Raw genomic sequence first — 17,487 nt, forward strand, 5'->3', positions numbered from 1 at the left:
TGAAGGCGCTCCAACTCTCCTACAGAAACAGATCATTATTATAACAGTCCTTCTGAAGGCGCTCCAACTCTCCTACAGAAACAGATCATTATTATAACAGTCCTTCTGAAGGCGCTCCAACTCTCCTACAGAAACAGATCATTATTATAACAGTCCTTCTGAAGGCGCTCCAACTCTCCTACAGAAACAGATCATTATTATAGCAGTCCTTCTGAAGGCGCTCCAACTCTCCTACAGAAACAGATCATTATTATAACAGTCCTTCTGAAGGCGCTCCAACTCTCCTACAGAAACAGATCATTATTATAACAGTCCTTCTGAAGGCGCTCCAACTCTCCTACAGAAACAGATCCTTATTATAGCAGTCCTTCTGAATTCAAAACACTGGCAACTTTTATGCTGCAAGGATGTGATCACAAAGTACAACAACAACGTGTATTTTGGCTGGGGTATAGAGAGAGAGGTCAGTTTCAATTCAATATGATGGAGGATAATGTAAGGAATTGATCAGGAACACCCATCAGGCTCTGCTGTTGGAAAGGTTAGGGGTTAGCATAGTATCGTACCTTGTAGCTCGAGGGCTCTCTGCTGGTGCAGGCTCTGCTGTTGGAAAGGTTAGGGGTTAGCATAGCATAGTATCGTACCTTGTAGCTCGAGGGCTCTCTGCTGGTGCAGGCTCTGCTGTTAGAAAGGTTATGGGTTAGCATAGTATCGTACCTTGTAGCTCGAGGGCTCTCTGCTGGTGCAGGCTCTGCTGTTGGAAGGTGGCCTGCAAGGAGTTGATCTCCTGTTCGTATTTCGACGCAGCCTGACGCCACTTCTCCAGCTCGGCCGTGACACCTCCCAGGTCCCTCTGCAGGGCGGCAATGTCTCGCTCCCTCTCGGCCGTGGCGGCCTCCATGGCGTGGTGGAGAACTAGCACTTCCTCCTGAGCAGAGTACAGCTCCTCCTGTGTGCTGCTGATGCTGCTCTCTCTCTGCTCCTTCAGCTCCTCCATGTCTACCGCTAGCTTCCCCAACTGACCTGGAAACAGATGGTATATACTTTCATATACACTATATAATATAGAACATCTCTCCCCCAACTGACCTGGAAACAGATGGTATATACTTTCATATACACTATATAATATAGAACATCTCTCCCCAACTGACCTGGAAACAGATGGTATATACTTTCATATACACTATATAATATAGAACATCTCTCCCCCAACTGACCTGGAAACAGATGGTATATACTTTCATATACACTATATAATATACAACATCTCTCCCCCAACTGACCTTGAAACAGTTGTGTAATGTAAACAACAATAATAGATACGGGCTGTCAGACGTGGGTTGCCATACACAAGCTTGCTGGTTTGATTCCCACCCCAAAGCAGAGCTGCCCTAATAACTATATGGAATAAGGAAAACTCAGAGCTGCCCTAATAACTATATGGAATAAGGAAAACTCAGAGCTGCCCTAATAACTATATGGAATAAGGAAAACTCAGAGCTGCCCTAATAACTATATGGAATAAGGAAAACTCAGCGCTGCCCTAATAACTACATGGAATAAGGAAAACTCAGCGCTGCCCTAATAACTATATGGAATAAGGAAAACTCAGAGCTGCCCTAATAACTATATGGAATAAGGAAAACTCAGAGCTGCCCTAATAACTATATGGAATAAGGAAAACTCAGAGCTGCCCTAATAACTATATGGAATAAGGAAAACTCAGAGCTGCCCTAATAACTATATGGAATAAGGAAAACTCAGCGCTGCCCTAATAACTATATGGAATAAGGAAAACTCAGAGCTGCCCTAATAACTATATGGAATAAGGAAAACTCAGAGCTGCCGTAAGGGGGTGGGTGGGTTGTATTTAGGTACATCTGTTTGTTACGGTTACTGTACGCACTGTATAGTAATGTATCTGTATGGTATAGCAATGTAATGTAATGTATGGTATAGCAATGTAATGTATGGTATAGCAATGTAATGTATGGTATAGCAATGTAATGTATGGTATAGTAATGTAAGGTATAGCAATGTAAGGTACAGTAATGTAATGTATAGTAATGTATGGTAATGTATGGTAATGCAATGTTCGGTACAGTAATGTAATGTATAGTAATGTAATGTATAGTAATGTAATGTATGGTATAGCAATGCATGGTATAGCAATGCATGGTATTATATGGTATAGTAATGTATGGTATAGCAATGTAATGTATAGTAATTTAAGGTATCGTAATGTATGGTATTGTAATGTAATGTATAGTAATGTAATGTATAGTAATTTAAGGTATCGTAATGTATGGTATAGTAATGTAAGGTAATGTATGGTATAGTAATGTAATGTATAGTAATGTAAGGTAATGTATGGTATAGTAATGTAAGGTAATGTATGGTATAGTAATGTAAGGTAATGTATGGTATAGTAATGTAAGGTAATGTATGGTATAGTAATGTAAGGTAATGTATGGTATAGTAATGTAAGGTAATGTATGGTATAGTAATGTAAGGTAATGTATGGTATAGTAATGTATAGTAATTTAAGGTATTGTAATGTAATGTATAGTAATTTAAGGTATTGTAATGTATGGTATAGTAATGTAAGGTAATGTAAGATATAGTAATGTAATGTATAGTAATGTAATGTATTGTAATGTAATGTATAGTAATGTAAGGTATAGTAATTTAAGGTATTGTAATGTATGGTATAGTAATGTAAGGTAATGTATGGTATAGTAATGTAAGGTAATGTAAGGTATAGTAATTTAAGGTATAGTAATTTAAGGTATAGTAATTTAAGGTATTGTAATGTATGGTATAGCAATGTAATATATTGTAATGTAAAGTATGGTATTGTAATGTAAAGTATGGTATAGTAATGTGCAGTATAGTAATGTAATATACAGTAATGTATGGCATAGTAATGTATAGTATGGTATAGTATTGTGATGCATAGTAATGTAATGTATGGCATGGTATAATAAAATAAATAAAATGTATAGTAAGGTAAGATATAGTAATGTAATGTATGGTACCAGTAACGTAGTATATAGTATAGTAATGTAATGTATGGTACCAGTAACATAGTATATAGTATAGTAATGTAATGTATGGTACCAGTAACATAGTATATAGTATAATAATGTAATGTATGGTACCAGTAACGTAGTATATAGTATAGTAATGTAATGTATGGTACCAGTAACATAGTATATAGTATAATAATGTAATGTATGGTACCAGTAACGTAGTATATAGTATAATAATGTAATGTATGGTACCAGTAACGTAGTATATAGTATAATAATGTAATGTATGGTACCAGTAACGTAGTATATAGTATAGTAATGTAATGTATGGTACCAGTAACGTAGTATATAGTATAATAATGTAATGTAATGTATGGTACCAGTAACGTAGTATATAGTATAATAATGTAATGTAATGTATGGTACTAGTAACGTAGTATATAGTATAGTAATGTAATGTATGGTACCAGTAACATAGTATATAGTATAATAATGTAATGTAATGTATGGTACTAGTAACGTAGTATATAGTATAATAATGTAATGTAATGTATGGTACCAGTAACATAGTATATAGTATAATAATGTAATGTAATGTATGGTACCAGTAACGTAGTATATAGTATAATAATGTAATGTAATGTATGGTACCAGTAACATAGTATATAGTATAATAATGTAATGTAATGTATGGTACTAGTAACGTAGTATATAGTATAATAATGTAATGTAATGTATGGTACCAGTAACGTAGTATATAGTATAATAATGTAATGTATGGTACCAGTAACGTAGTATATAGTATAGTAATGTAATGTATGGTACCAGTAACATAGTATATAGTATAATAATGTAATGTATGGTACCAGTAACGTAGTATATAGTATAATAATGTAATGTATGGTACCAGTAACGTAGTATATAGTATAATAATGTAATGTATGGTACCAGTAACGTAGTATATAGTATAGTAATGTAATGTATGGTACCAGTAACGTAGTATATAGTATAATAATGTAATGTAATGTATGGTACCAGTAACGTAGTATATAGTATAATAATGTAATGTAATGTATGGTACTAGTAACGTAGTATATAGTATAGTAATGTAATGTATGGTACCAGTAACATAGTATATAGTATAGTAATGTAATGTAATGTATGGTACCAGTAACATAGTATATAGTATAATAATGTAATGTAATGTATGGTACTAGTAACGTAGTATATAGTATAATAATGTAATGTAATGTATGGTACCAGTAACATAGTATATAGTATAATAATGTAATGTAATGTATGGTACCAGTAACGTAGTATATAGTATAATAATGTAATGTAATGTATGGTACCAGTAACATAGTATATAGTATAATAATGTAATGTAATGTATGGTACTAGTAACGTAGTATATAGTATAATAATGTAATGTAATGTATGGTACCAGTAACATAGTATATAGTATAATAATGTAATGTATGGTACCAGTAACGTAGTATATAGTATAATAATGTAATGTATGGTACCAGTAACATAGTATATAGTATAATAATGTAATGTATGGTACCAGTGACATAGTATATAGTATAGTAATGTAATGTATGGTACCAGTAACGTAGTATATAGTATAGTAATGTAATGTAATGTATGGTACCAGTAACATAGTATATAGTATAGTAATGTAATGTATGGTACCAGTAACGTAGTATATAGTATAATAATGTAATGTATGGTACCAGTAACGTAGTATATAGTATAATAATGTAATGTATGGTACCAGTGACATAGTATATAGTATAGTAATGTAATGTATGGTACCAGTAACGTAGTATATAGTATAGTAATGTAATGTAATGTATGGTACCAGTAACATAGTATATAGTATAGTAATGTAATGTATGGTACCAGTAACGTAGTATATAGTATAGTAATGTAATGTATGGTACCAGTAACATAGTATATAGTATAGTAATGTATGGTACCAGTAACGTAGTATATAGTATAATAATGTAATGTATGGTACCAGTGACATAGTATATAGTATAGTAATGTAATGTATGGTACCAGTAACGTAGTATATAGTATAGTAATGTAATGTAATGTATGGTACCAGTAACGTAGTATATAGTATAGTAATGTAATGTATGGTACCAGTAACATAGTATATAGTATAATAATGTAATGTATGGTACCAGTGACATAGTATATAGTATAGTAATGTAATGTATGGTACCAGTAACGTAGTATATAGTATAGTAATGTAATGTAATGTATGGTACCAGTAACATAGTATATAGTATAGTAATGTAATGTATGGTACCAGTAACATAGTATATAGTATAATAATGTAATGTATGGTACCAGTGACATAGTATATAGTATAGTAATGTAATGTATGGTACCAGTAACGTAGTATATAGTATAGTAATGTAATGTAATGTATGGTACCAGTAACATAGTATATAGTATAGTAATGTAATGTATGGTACCAGTAACGTAGTATATAGTATAATAATGTAATGTATGGTACCAGTAACGTAGTATATAGTATAATAATGTAATGTATGGTACCAGTAACGTATTATATAGTATAGTAATGTAATGTAATGTATGGTACCAGTAACATAGTATATAGTATAGTAATGTATGGTACCAGTAACGTAGTATATAGTATAGTAATGTAATGTATTGTACCAGTAACGTAGTATATAGTATAGTAATGTAATGTATGGTACCAGTAACGTAGTATATAGTATAGTAATGTAATGTATGGTACCAGTAACGTAGTATATAGTATAGTAATGTAATGTATGGTACCAGTAACGTAGTATATAGTATAATAATGTAATGTATGGTACCAGTAACATAGTATATAGTATAGTAATGTATGGTACCAGTAACATAGTATATAGTATAATAATGTAATGTATGGTACCAGTAACATAGTATATAGTATAGTAATGTAATGTATGGTACCAGTAACGTAGTATATAGTATAGTAATGTAATGTATGGTACCAGTAACATAGTATATAGTATAGTAATGTAATGTATGGTACCAGTAACGTAGTATATAGTATAATAATGTAATGTAATGTATGGTACCAGTAACGTAGTATATAGTATAGTAATGTAATGTATGGTACCAGTAACGTAGTATATAGTATAGTAATGTAATGTATGGTACCAGTAACGTAGTATATAGTATAATAATGTAATGTATGGTACCAGTAACGTAGTATATAGTATAATAATGTAATGTATGGTACCAGTAACATAGTATATAGTATAATAATGTAATGTATGGTACCAGTAACGTAGTATATAGTATAGTAATGTATGGTACCAGTAACGTAGTATATAGTATAGTAATGTAATGTATGGTACCAGTAACGTAGTATATAGTATAGTAATGTAATGTATGGTACCAGTAACATAGTATATAGTATAATAATGTAATGTATGGTACCAGTAACGTAGTGTATGGTACCAGTAACGTAGTATATAGTATAATAATGTAATGTATGGTAACAGTAACGTAGTATATAGTATAGTATAGTAATGTATGGTACCAGTAACATAGTATATAGTATAATAATGTAATGTATGGTACCAGTAACATAGTATATAGTATAATAATGTAAAGTATGGTACCAGTAACGTAGTGTATGGTACCAGTAACGTAGTATATAGTATAGTAATGTAATGTATGGTACCAGTGACATAGTATATAGTATACTAATGTAATGTATGGTACCAGTAACGTAGTATATAGTATAGTAATGTAATGTATGGTACCAGTAACGTAGTATATAGTATAGTAATGTAATGTATGGTACCAGTAACGTAGTATATAGTATAGTAATGTAATGTATGGTACCAGTAACGTAGTATATAGTATAGTAATGTAATGTAATGTATGGTACCAGTAACGTAGTATATAGTATAGTAATGTAATGTATGGTACCAGTAACATAGTATATAGTATAGTAATGTAATGTATGGTACCAGTAACGTAGTATATAGTATAATAATGTAATGTATGGTACCAGTAACGTAGTATATAGTATAGTAATGTAATGTATTGTACCAGTAACGTAGTATATAGTATAGTAATGTAATGTATGGTACCAGTAACGTAGTATATAGTATAGTAATGTAATGTATGGTACCAGTAACGTAGTATATAGTATAATAATGTAATGTATGGTACCAGTAACGTAGTATATAGTATAGTAATGTAATGTATGGTACCAGTAACGTAGTATATAGTATAATAATGTAATGTATGGTACCAGTAACGTAGTATATAGTATAGTAATGTAATGTATGGTACCAGTAACGTAGTATATAGTATAGTAATGTAATGTATGGTACCAGTAACGTAGTATATAGTATAATAATGTAATGTATGGTACCAGTAACGTAGTATATAGTATAGTAATGTATGGTACCAGTAACGTAGTATATAGTATAGTAATGTATGGTACCAGTAACGTAGTATATAGTATAATAATGTAATGTAATGTATGGTACCAGTGACGTAGTATATAGTATAGTAATGTATGGTACCAGTAACGTAGTATATAGTATAATAATGTAATGTATGGTACCAGTAACGTAGTATATAGTATAGTAATGTATGGTACCAGTAACGTAGTATATAGTATAGTAATGTAATGTATGGTACCAGTAACGTAGTGTATGGTACCAGTAACGTAGTATATAGTATAGTAATGTAATGTATGGTACCAGTAACGTAGTATATAGTATAATAATGTAATGTATGGTACCAGTAACGTAGTATATAGTATAGTAATGTAATGTATGGTACCAGTAACGTAGTGTATGGTACCAGTAACGTAGTATATAGTATAATAATGTAATGTATGGTACCAGTGACATAGTATATAGTATACTAATGTAATGTATGGTACCAGTAACGTAGTATATAGTATAGTAATGTAATGTAATGTATGGTACCAGTAACGTAGTATATAGTATAGTAATGTAATGTATGGTACCAGTAACGTAGTATATAGTATAATAATGTAATGTATGGTACCAGTAACGTAGTATATAGTATAATAATGTAATGTATGGTACCAGTAACGTAGTATATAGTATAGTAATGTAATGTATGGTACCAGTAACATAGTATATAGTACAGTAATGTAATGTATGGTACCAGTAACGTAGTATATAGTATAGTAATGTAATGTATGGTACCAGTAACGTAGTATATAGTATAATAATGTAATGTATGGTACCAGTAACATAGTATATAGTATAATAATGTAATGTATGGTACCAGTAACATAGTATATAGTATAGTAATGTAATGTATGGTACCAGTAACGTAGTATATAGTATAGTAATGTAATGTAATGTATGGTACCAGTAACATAGTATATAGTATAGTAATGTATGGTACCAGTAACGTAGTATATAGTATAATAATGTAATATATGGTACCAGTAACGTAGTATATAGTATAGTAATGTAATGTATGGTACCAGTAACATAGTATATAGTATAATAATGTAATGTATGGTACTAGTAACGTAGTATATAGTATAGTAATGTATGGTACCAGTAACGTAGTATATAGTATAGTAATGTAATGTATGGTACCAGTAACGTAGTATATAGTATAGTAATGTAATGTATGGTACCAGTAACATAGTATATAGTATAATAATGTAATGTATGGTACCAGTAACATAGTATATAGTATAATAATGTAATGTATGGTACCAGTAACATAGTATATAGTATAGTAATGTAATGTATGGTACCAGTAACGTAGTATATAGTATAGTAATGTAATGTATGGTACCAGTAACGTAGTATATAGTATAGTAATGTAATGTAATGTATGGTACCAGTAACGTAGTATATAGTATAATAATGTATGGTACCAGTAACGTAGTATATAGTATAGTAATGTAATGTAATGTATGGTACCAGTAACATAGTATATAGTATAGTAATGTATGGTACCAGTAACGTAGTATATAGTATAATAATGTAATGTAATGTATGGTACCAGTAACATAGTATATAGTATAATAATGTATGGTACCAGTAACGTAGTATATAGTATAATAATGTAATGTATGGTACCAGTAACGTAGTATATAGTATAGTAATGTAATGTATGGTACCAGTAACGTAGTATATAGTATAGTAATGTAATGTATGGTACCAGTAACGTAGTATATAGTATAGTAATGTAATGTAATGTATGGTACCAGTAACGTAGTATATAGTATAATAATGTATGGTACCAGTAACATAGTATATAGTATAATAATGTATGGTACCAGTACCGTAGTATATAGTATAATAATGTAATGTATGGTACCAGTAACGTAGTATATAGTATAGTAATGTAATGTATGGTACCAGTAACGTAGTATATAGTATAGTAATGTAATGTATGGTACCAGTAACGTAGTATATAGTATAATAATGTAATGTATGGTACCAGTAACGTAGTATATAGTATAGTAATGTAATGTATGGTACCAGTAACATAGTATATAGTATAATAATGTAATGTATGGTACCAGTAACATAGTATATAGTATAGTAATGTATGGTACCAGTAACATAGTATATAGTATAGTAATGTAATGTATGGTACCAGTAACATAGTATATAGTATAGTAATGTAATATATGGTACCAGTAACATAGTATATAGTATAATAATGTAATGTATGGTACTAGTAACGTAGTATATAGTATAATAATGTATGGTATAGTAATGTATAGTATGGTATGGTAATATAAAGTATGATATAGTATTGTAATGTAATTTATGCCACAGTAATGTAATGTATGGTAGGATAATGCAATGCATGGTATAGTAATGTAATGTATGGTATAGTAATGTAGATAGGTACTGTATCGATATAGTATGTGGCAGGGGTATTCAACTCTGACCCTACGAGGTCCAAAGCCTGCTGGTTTTCTGTTCTACCTGATAATGAATTGCACACACCTGATGTCTGAAGTCTAAATCAGTCCCTGATTAGAGGGGAATCACCCACCTGATGTCTGAAGTCTAAATCAGTCCCTGATTAGAGGGGAATCACCCACCTGATGTCTGAAGTCTAAATCAGTCCCTGATTAGAGGGGAATCACCCACCTGATGTCTGAAGTCTAAATCAGTCCCTGATTAGAGGGGAATCACCCACCTGATGTCTAAAGTCTAAATTAGTCCCTGATTAGAGGGGAATCACCCACCTGATGTCTAAAGTCTAAATTAGTCCCTGATTAGAGGGGAATCACCCACCTGATGTCTAAAGTCTAAATCAGTCCCTGATTAGAGGGGAATCACCCACCTGATGTCTAAAGTCTAAATCAGTCCCTGATTAGAGGGGAATCACCAACCTGATGTCTAAAGTCTAAATCAGTCCCTGATTAGAGGGGAATCACCCACCTGGTGTCTAAAGTCTAAATTAGTCCCTGATTAGAGGGGAATCACCCACCTGATGTCTAAAGTCTAAATTAGTCCCTGATTAGAGGGGAATCACCCACCTGATGTCTAAAGTCTAAATCAGTCCCTGATTAGAGGGGAATCACCAACCTGATGTCTAAAGTCTAAATTAGTCCCTGATTAGAGGGGAATCACCCACCTGATGTCTAAAGTCTAAATCAGTCCCTGATTAGAGGGGAATCACCCACCTGATGTCTAAAGTCTAAATTAGTCCCTGATTAGAGGGGAATCACCCACCTGATGTCTAAAGTCTAAATTAGTCCCTGATTAGAGGGGAATCACCCACCTGATGTCTAAAGTCTAAATCAGTCCCTGATTAGAGGGGAATCACCAACCTGATGTCTGAAGTCTAAATCAGTCCCTGATTAGAGGGGAATCACCCACCTGATGTCTAAAGTCTAAATCAGTCCCTGATTAGAGGGGAATCACCCACCTGGTGTCTAAAGTCTAAATTAGTCCCTAAATTAGTACTATACTTTAATGTACTGGTCTGTATTATACTCACTCTGTAGGTACTGATCTGTACAATACTCAACTCTGTAGGTGCTGATCTGTACTATACTCTAATGTACTGATCCGTACTATACTCACTCTGTAGGTATTGATCTGTTCTATACTCACTCTGTAGGTACTGATCTGTACAATACTCAACTCTGTAGGTGCTGATCTGTACTCTACTCTAATGTACTGATCCGTACTATACTCACTCTGTAGGTATTGATCTGTTCTATACTCACTCTGTAGGTACTGATCTGTACAATACTCAACTCTGTAGGTGCTGATCTGTACTATACTCTAATGTACTGATCCGTACTATACTCACTCTGTAGGTATTGATCTGTTCTATACTCACTCTGTAGGTATTGATCTGTTCTATACTCACTCTGTAGGTATTGATCTGTTCTATACTCACTCTGTAGGTACTGGATCTGCTTGGCTGACTCCTCACTCTGTAGGTATTGATCTGTTCTATACTCACTCTGTAGGTACTGGATCTGCTTGGCTGACTCCTCAGTCTGTAGGTACTGATCTGTACTATACTCTAATGTACTATACTCACTCTGTAGGTACTGGATCTGCTTGGCTGACTCCTCAGTCTGCTGCCTGTTACTCCTCCTCTCCTCCTCCAGTAAGGCCTGGAGCTCCAGACACTTCTGCTTGCCTGTGTTGGCCAACTCCTGGGCCTCCAGCAGCTCTCTGTGGAGGTGGTTAATCACCTGCTCTGTGTCCCCGGGCTCCAGGTTGGCGCGACTGAGCTCATCTGAAGAGAGGAGTGGACAGAGGGGACAGTTAGACAGGGAGGGACACATAGTGGACAATAGTGGACTGTCCATCCAGGTTGGCCCGATGGAGCTCGCCTGGAGAGAGGACAAGGTAGTTAGACATAGGGACAGACTGGGACATACACTCTACAATCTTAAGGTGAATGTACTTCGTTTCAAGACGCTGAATGGTTCCATTTAAAAATCAGCCCAGTGGGCGGCTGGGGGGGTCCGTGCTACACCACCGCTTATAACTGCAAGAAATCTAAGAGGTGTCAAATAAATGATATCCAGCTCCGGAGTCCAGCTATACATTTGGTTTGCTAACTTGCTAGCTAAGTGGCTAAGTGGCTAAATGTCAAGATCAAACTTCAATGGTTACAGCAGAGACATTCCATCCCTTCCTGGATCAAGATCCCTGTTGAAATGGCGTCCCTTGTGGGCACATTCGGTAATACCGATCTGCAGGAATGTGTTTGTGTTGCAAAAATCACCCAAAATGACCAACCTAAACTAAATGCTTCAGTAAGAGGTCAATGTCTGTGTCTGTAATTTTTGGGTTTATCATCCCAGCAACCCCCTAGACTAAAGATGAAATTACAGAACATCTCCCACAAGCAGCAGACTAACACACGGATTCTACGGCGTAATGGAGTCCAGGCCGGTTTGAAAATCAACAGCAGACTATTGAACTTACACGTTCTAATGATGTAACTTCACTGACAAAGTGACGATGAGGGAATGGATCTGGTAGCCAAGTTAACCACGAAATACCTCAGTCACTAATCACTACCAGACGACAGTCCTAGTCTGCGGCCCCAATGGGACCCCCCCCCCATTCCCTATATATAGTGCACTACTTTTGACCAGGGCCAATAGTGCTCTGGTTAACACGCGGTGCACTACATAGGGGAACGGAGTGCCATTTGGGACAGAACCCACTAATGCAGTCAGCCGCATACAGACCTGGAAGGGGAGAGGGTCCCCATTTGAACGATGTTGCATGTGGTCCCATATAGTTTAGGGATCACTGAAAGAAGTGTTGTTTCTACAGTAGCACAACAGACAGCGTGAGAGTATTTCAGAAGTTATTGTGTTGAACTCTGAACCTGTTCCCCCCCCACCTAGCCCTAACCGCATCGGGGTCCACCCCCCCACCTAGCCCTAACCGCGTCGAGGTCCACCCCCCCACCTAGCCCTAACCACATCGGGGTCCACCCCCCCACCTAGCCCTAACCGCGTCGGGGTCCACCCCCCCACCTAGCCCTAACCGCGTCGGGGTCCACCCCCCCACCTAGCCCTAACCGCGTCGGGGTCCACCCCCCCACCTAGCCCTAACCGCGTCGAGGTCCACCCCCCCACCTAGCCCTAACCGCGTCGGGGTCCACCCCCCCACCTAGCCCTAACCGCGTCGGGGTCCACCCCCCCACCTAGCCCTAACCGCGTCGGGGTCCACCCCCCCACCTAGCCCTAACCGCGTCGAGGTCCACCCCCCCACCTAGCCCTAACCGCGTCGGGGTCCACCCCCCCACCTAGCCCTAACCGCGTCGGGGTCCCCCCCCCCACCTAGCCCTAACCGCATCAGGGCCCCCCCACCTAGCCCTAACCGCGTCGGGGTCCACCCCCCCACCTAGCCCTAACCGCGTCGGGGTCCACCCCCCCACCTAGCCCTAACCGCATCAGGGTTGCCCCCCCTACTTCAGACCAGGACCCTGTCTGGGGTGATGACTGCTGAAGGGTTGTGTGTTTGATGTGGTTGAGAGTCTTGGAGTGTGAAGGTCCTTTGGGGATGATGTGGTCTGGGGGGCAGGGAGGACCACAAGCCAACCATCTCACATCACAGATCACACACCAGATGTTTAACACTGATGTCATGACGCTGTTTATATCTGCTGATCTCTCCGTTAAAACCAGTAAATGGTGACGGCGCTGACGTCCTCCCCGTCAACTCCCGATGGCGCACGAAGCCCGGGGAACTTTTTGAATTTGAAGGGTGCCATTTTGCTGAAAGGCACCATGAATAATCTCAAAAGGATCATGGGTCAACGTTTTCCTCCTGCCTGAGAGGTTAATGGAGCTGCCAGCTTGTGTTTCTTGTCAGAAAGCATCACTATTGAATTCAATATATTTTATATTTGTAGTAAACCTTCAAATAATTCACCGCGGGGGATACAACTTCTTCATTAGAAAGATATTTTAGAGACCAAAAGTGTCAAGGTTGGCTGTTCTGGCAATTGTAATGGAAATGTATAGGGCAGACCTGGGCTTTTGGCACCACTAGGTTGCTATGCAGCAGCCAATCAGCAGAGCTTGTGACTTCACCCTCCAGACTGGTGTGTGTCAGATGGTGACCAAGGAGAGTATTTACTTTACAGTGACTAACACATATGGCCATTACATATCTATGATGAAATGAGACAATCTACCCTTCCCTCCCTTCCCCTCTCTCCCTTCCTCTTCAACCCTCCCTTCCTCCAACCCTCCCTTCCTCCAACCCTCCCTTCCTCCAACCCTCCATCTAGTATTGATTAAGTTGAAATATTCTTCCATGTGTCATGTGTCCCATGAATAAATACAGTATTCAGTGGATGAAGTTAAACAGTACCAACCAACCAACATCTATCACTGTCTCAACAGTTCCCTCTAGTGGGGTTCAGTCACACCATGACTCTTCTCCCCCCCCCCCCCCCCCCCCCGTTTTAAGCTGATAGGAGTGTGTGTTCGTCTGAACCCGGTGTGGTCGTCTGCTGCAATAACCATGACGAAGACCGACGAGGTGTGTTCAGAGATGCTGCTCTGTGCTGTTATTTTTATGTTTGTGCCTCGCTTATTAGCACGATTCTTGCCATTCTCCTTCGAATTCTCTCATCCACAAGCTGTTTTTCCACCCACAGAAATGCCACTGACTGGATGTTGTTAGTTTATCGCCCCATTCTCTGTCGGACGTTTGAAATACTGGATCCGGCTCGCCTGGTACCCGACGATCAGACCATGCTTAAAGTTGCTTAGGTGCCATATTGCTGAAAGGCACCATGAATAATGGCCCCTTCTAACGTTCCATCGAACAGTAACTGAATGCCTGGATGCCTGTCTGCCTGCTTTATATAACAAGACACGACCACGTGACTCACTGTCTGCAGGAGCCATTCATTATGGTGAATGGGACGGTGTACCTAATAAACTATCCGATGGAACAGTAACTGAATGCCTGGATGCCTGTCTGCCTGCTTTATATAACAAGACACGACCACGTGACTCACTGTCTGCAGGAGCCATTCATTATGGTGAATGGGACGGTGTACCTAATAAACTGTCCGATGGAACAGTAACTGAATGCCTGGATGCCCGTCTGCCTGCTTTATATAACAAGACACGACCACGTGACTCACTGTCTGCAGGAGCCATCCATTATGGTGAATGGGACGGTGTACCTAATAAACTGTCCGATGGAACAGTAACTGAATGCCTGGATGCCCATCTGCCTGCTTTATATAACAAGACACGACCACGTGACTCACTGTCTGCAGGAGCGAACCAATAAACTGGCTACTGAGTATATATATGCAACAGCCAACAGTCCTATCAATGCTGTGGTCCAATTCTCTACCCTTCTCTCTTGAAGGTGTGGATTCGTACACTTCCCAAGGAATTTAAAAGGAGAGACTTGTCAAATCAAATCAAATGTTATTGGTCACACACATACTTAGCAGATGTTGTTGCGGGTGTAGTAAATGGTTTGTGTTCCTAGCTCCAACAGTGCAGTAGTTTCTAACAAGTCACAACACACACAAATCTAAAGTAAAAGAATGGAATGAAGAAATATATAAATATTAGATTGAGCAATGTCGGAGTGTCATGGACTAAAATACAGTAGAATAGAATACAGTATATACATTATGAGATGAGTAAAGCAGCACGTAAACATCATTAGAGTGACAGGTGTTCCATTATTAAAGTGACCAGTGAATCGAGGTCTATGTATATAGGGCAGCAGCCTCTAAGGTGCAGGGTTGCGTTACCGGGTTGAAACCGGCTAGTGATGGCTGTTCAACAGTCTGATGGCCTTGAGATAGAAGCTGTTTTTCCAGTCTCTCGGTCCCAGCTTTGATGCACCTGTACTGAGCTCGCCTTCTGGATCATAGCGGCTGAACAGGCCTTGGCTCGGGTGGTTGATGTCCTTGATGATCTTTTTGGCCTACCTGTGACATCGGGTGCTGTAGGTGTCCTGGAGGGCAGGTACTTTGGGCGGAGCAGTTGCCGTACCAGGCAGTGATACAACCTGACAGGATGCTCTCAATTGTTCATCTGTACAAGTCAGTCAGGGTTTTAGGTGACGAGCTAAATTTCTTCAGCCTCCTGAGGTTCTTCAGCACACTGTCTGTGTGGGTGGACTATTTCACATCGTCAGTGATGTGTACGCCGAGGAACTTCAAGCTTTCCACCTGCTCCACTGCGGTCCCGTCGATGTGGATATGGGAGTGCTCCCTCTGCTGTTTCCTGTCCATGATCAGCTCCTTTGTTTTGTTGATGTTGAGTGACAGGTTATTTTCCTGACGCCACACTCCGAGGGCCCTCACCTCCTCCCTGTAGGCCGTCTCGTTGTTGTTGGTAATCAGACCCACTACTGTTGTGTCGTCTGCACAGTCATGGGTGAACATAGAGTACAGGATGGGGCTCAGCATGCACCCTTGTGTGGCCCCAGTGTTGAGTATCAGTGGAGGTTTCAGACCCAGGACCCAGAGCTTAATGATGAGCTTGGAGGGTACAATGGTGTTGAATGCTGAGTTGTAGTCAAAGAACAGCATTCTTAAATAGGTATTCCTCTTGTCCATATGGGATAGGGCAGTGTGCATTGTCTGTGGATCTATTGGGGCACTACGCAAATTGAAGTGGGTCTAGGGTGGCCTGTAGGGTGGAGGTAATATGATCCTTAACTTGACTCTCAAAGCACTTCATGGTAACAGAAGTGAGTGCTACGAAGGCGATAGTCATTAGGTTCAGTTACCTTTGCTTTCTTGGGTACAGGAACAATGGTGGCCATCGTGAATTAAGTCGGGACAACAGACTGGAATAGGGAGCGATTGACTATGTCCGCAAACTGTCTGCTCGGGATGCCGTCTGGGCCGGTAGCCTTGCGAGGGTTTAAATGTCGGCCACGGAGCAGAAATGCCAAGAGTCCTTGGTAGCGGGCCGTGTCGGTGGCACTGTGTTATCCACGTCAGGGTCCCGTCGGTGTCCGCGATGCGGCTGATTTTCCCTTCGTAATCCGTGATTGTCTATAGACCCTACCACATACGTCTCCTGTCTGAGCCTTTGGATTGCGACTCCACTTTGTCTCAGTACTGACGTTCTGCCTGTCTGATTGCCTTACGGAGGGAATAACTACACTGTTTGTATCTGACCATATTCCCAGTCACCTTGTCATGGTTAAATGCGGTGGTTTGCGCTTTCAGTTTTCAGCGAATACCGCCATCTATCCACAGTTTCTGTTCTGTCAGTCAGTCAGTCAGTCTCTCATAATGAAAGCAGCTGAGATATACAATGGCTCTGAAAGCAGTAGAGTTGGCAGACTGACTGACCAGAACTCAGTCAGTCTCTCATAATGAAAGCAGTTGAGATATACAATGGATCTGAAAGCAGTAGAGTTGGCAGACTGCTTGAATGGGAGCAGAGACCAAGGTTAAC

At 38.2% G+C, this 17,487-nt stretch overlaps 1 protein-coding gene across 50 annotated transcripts in view; it reads right to left on the minus strand.

The window, feature by feature from the left end:
* The window catches only part of slmapa (sarcolemma associated protein a), a 133,265-nt gene that overhangs the window by 21,755 nt on the left and 94,023 nt on the right, over positions 1 to 17,487 (minus strand). For 49 of the 50 annotated variants that reach the window (XM_090242110.1, XM_090242111.1, XM_090242109.1 and 46 more), the window contains 2 exons: positions 11,601 to 11,801; positions 718 to 1,023 (listed from right to left, as the gene is read on the minus strand). In XM_090242110.1, coding sequence (XP_090098236.1) covers positions 718 to 1,023; positions 11,601 to 11,801 — 507 coding nt within the window. Of the gene's footprint in view, positions 1 to 566; positions 1,024 to 11,600; positions 11,802 to 17,487 lie in introns of all 50 variants that reach the window. The other variant, XR_016497467.1, reaches the window with a different exon arrangement.

This window comes from Oncorhynchus mykiss, chromosome 7, assembly GCF_057628025.1.
Source record: "Oncorhynchus mykiss isolate SJ-2025 chromosome 7, ASM5762802v1, whole genome shotgun sequence".
NCBI classification, from domain to species: Eukaryota; Metazoa; Chordata; class Actinopteri; order Salmoniformes; family Salmonidae; genus Oncorhynchus; species Oncorhynchus mykiss.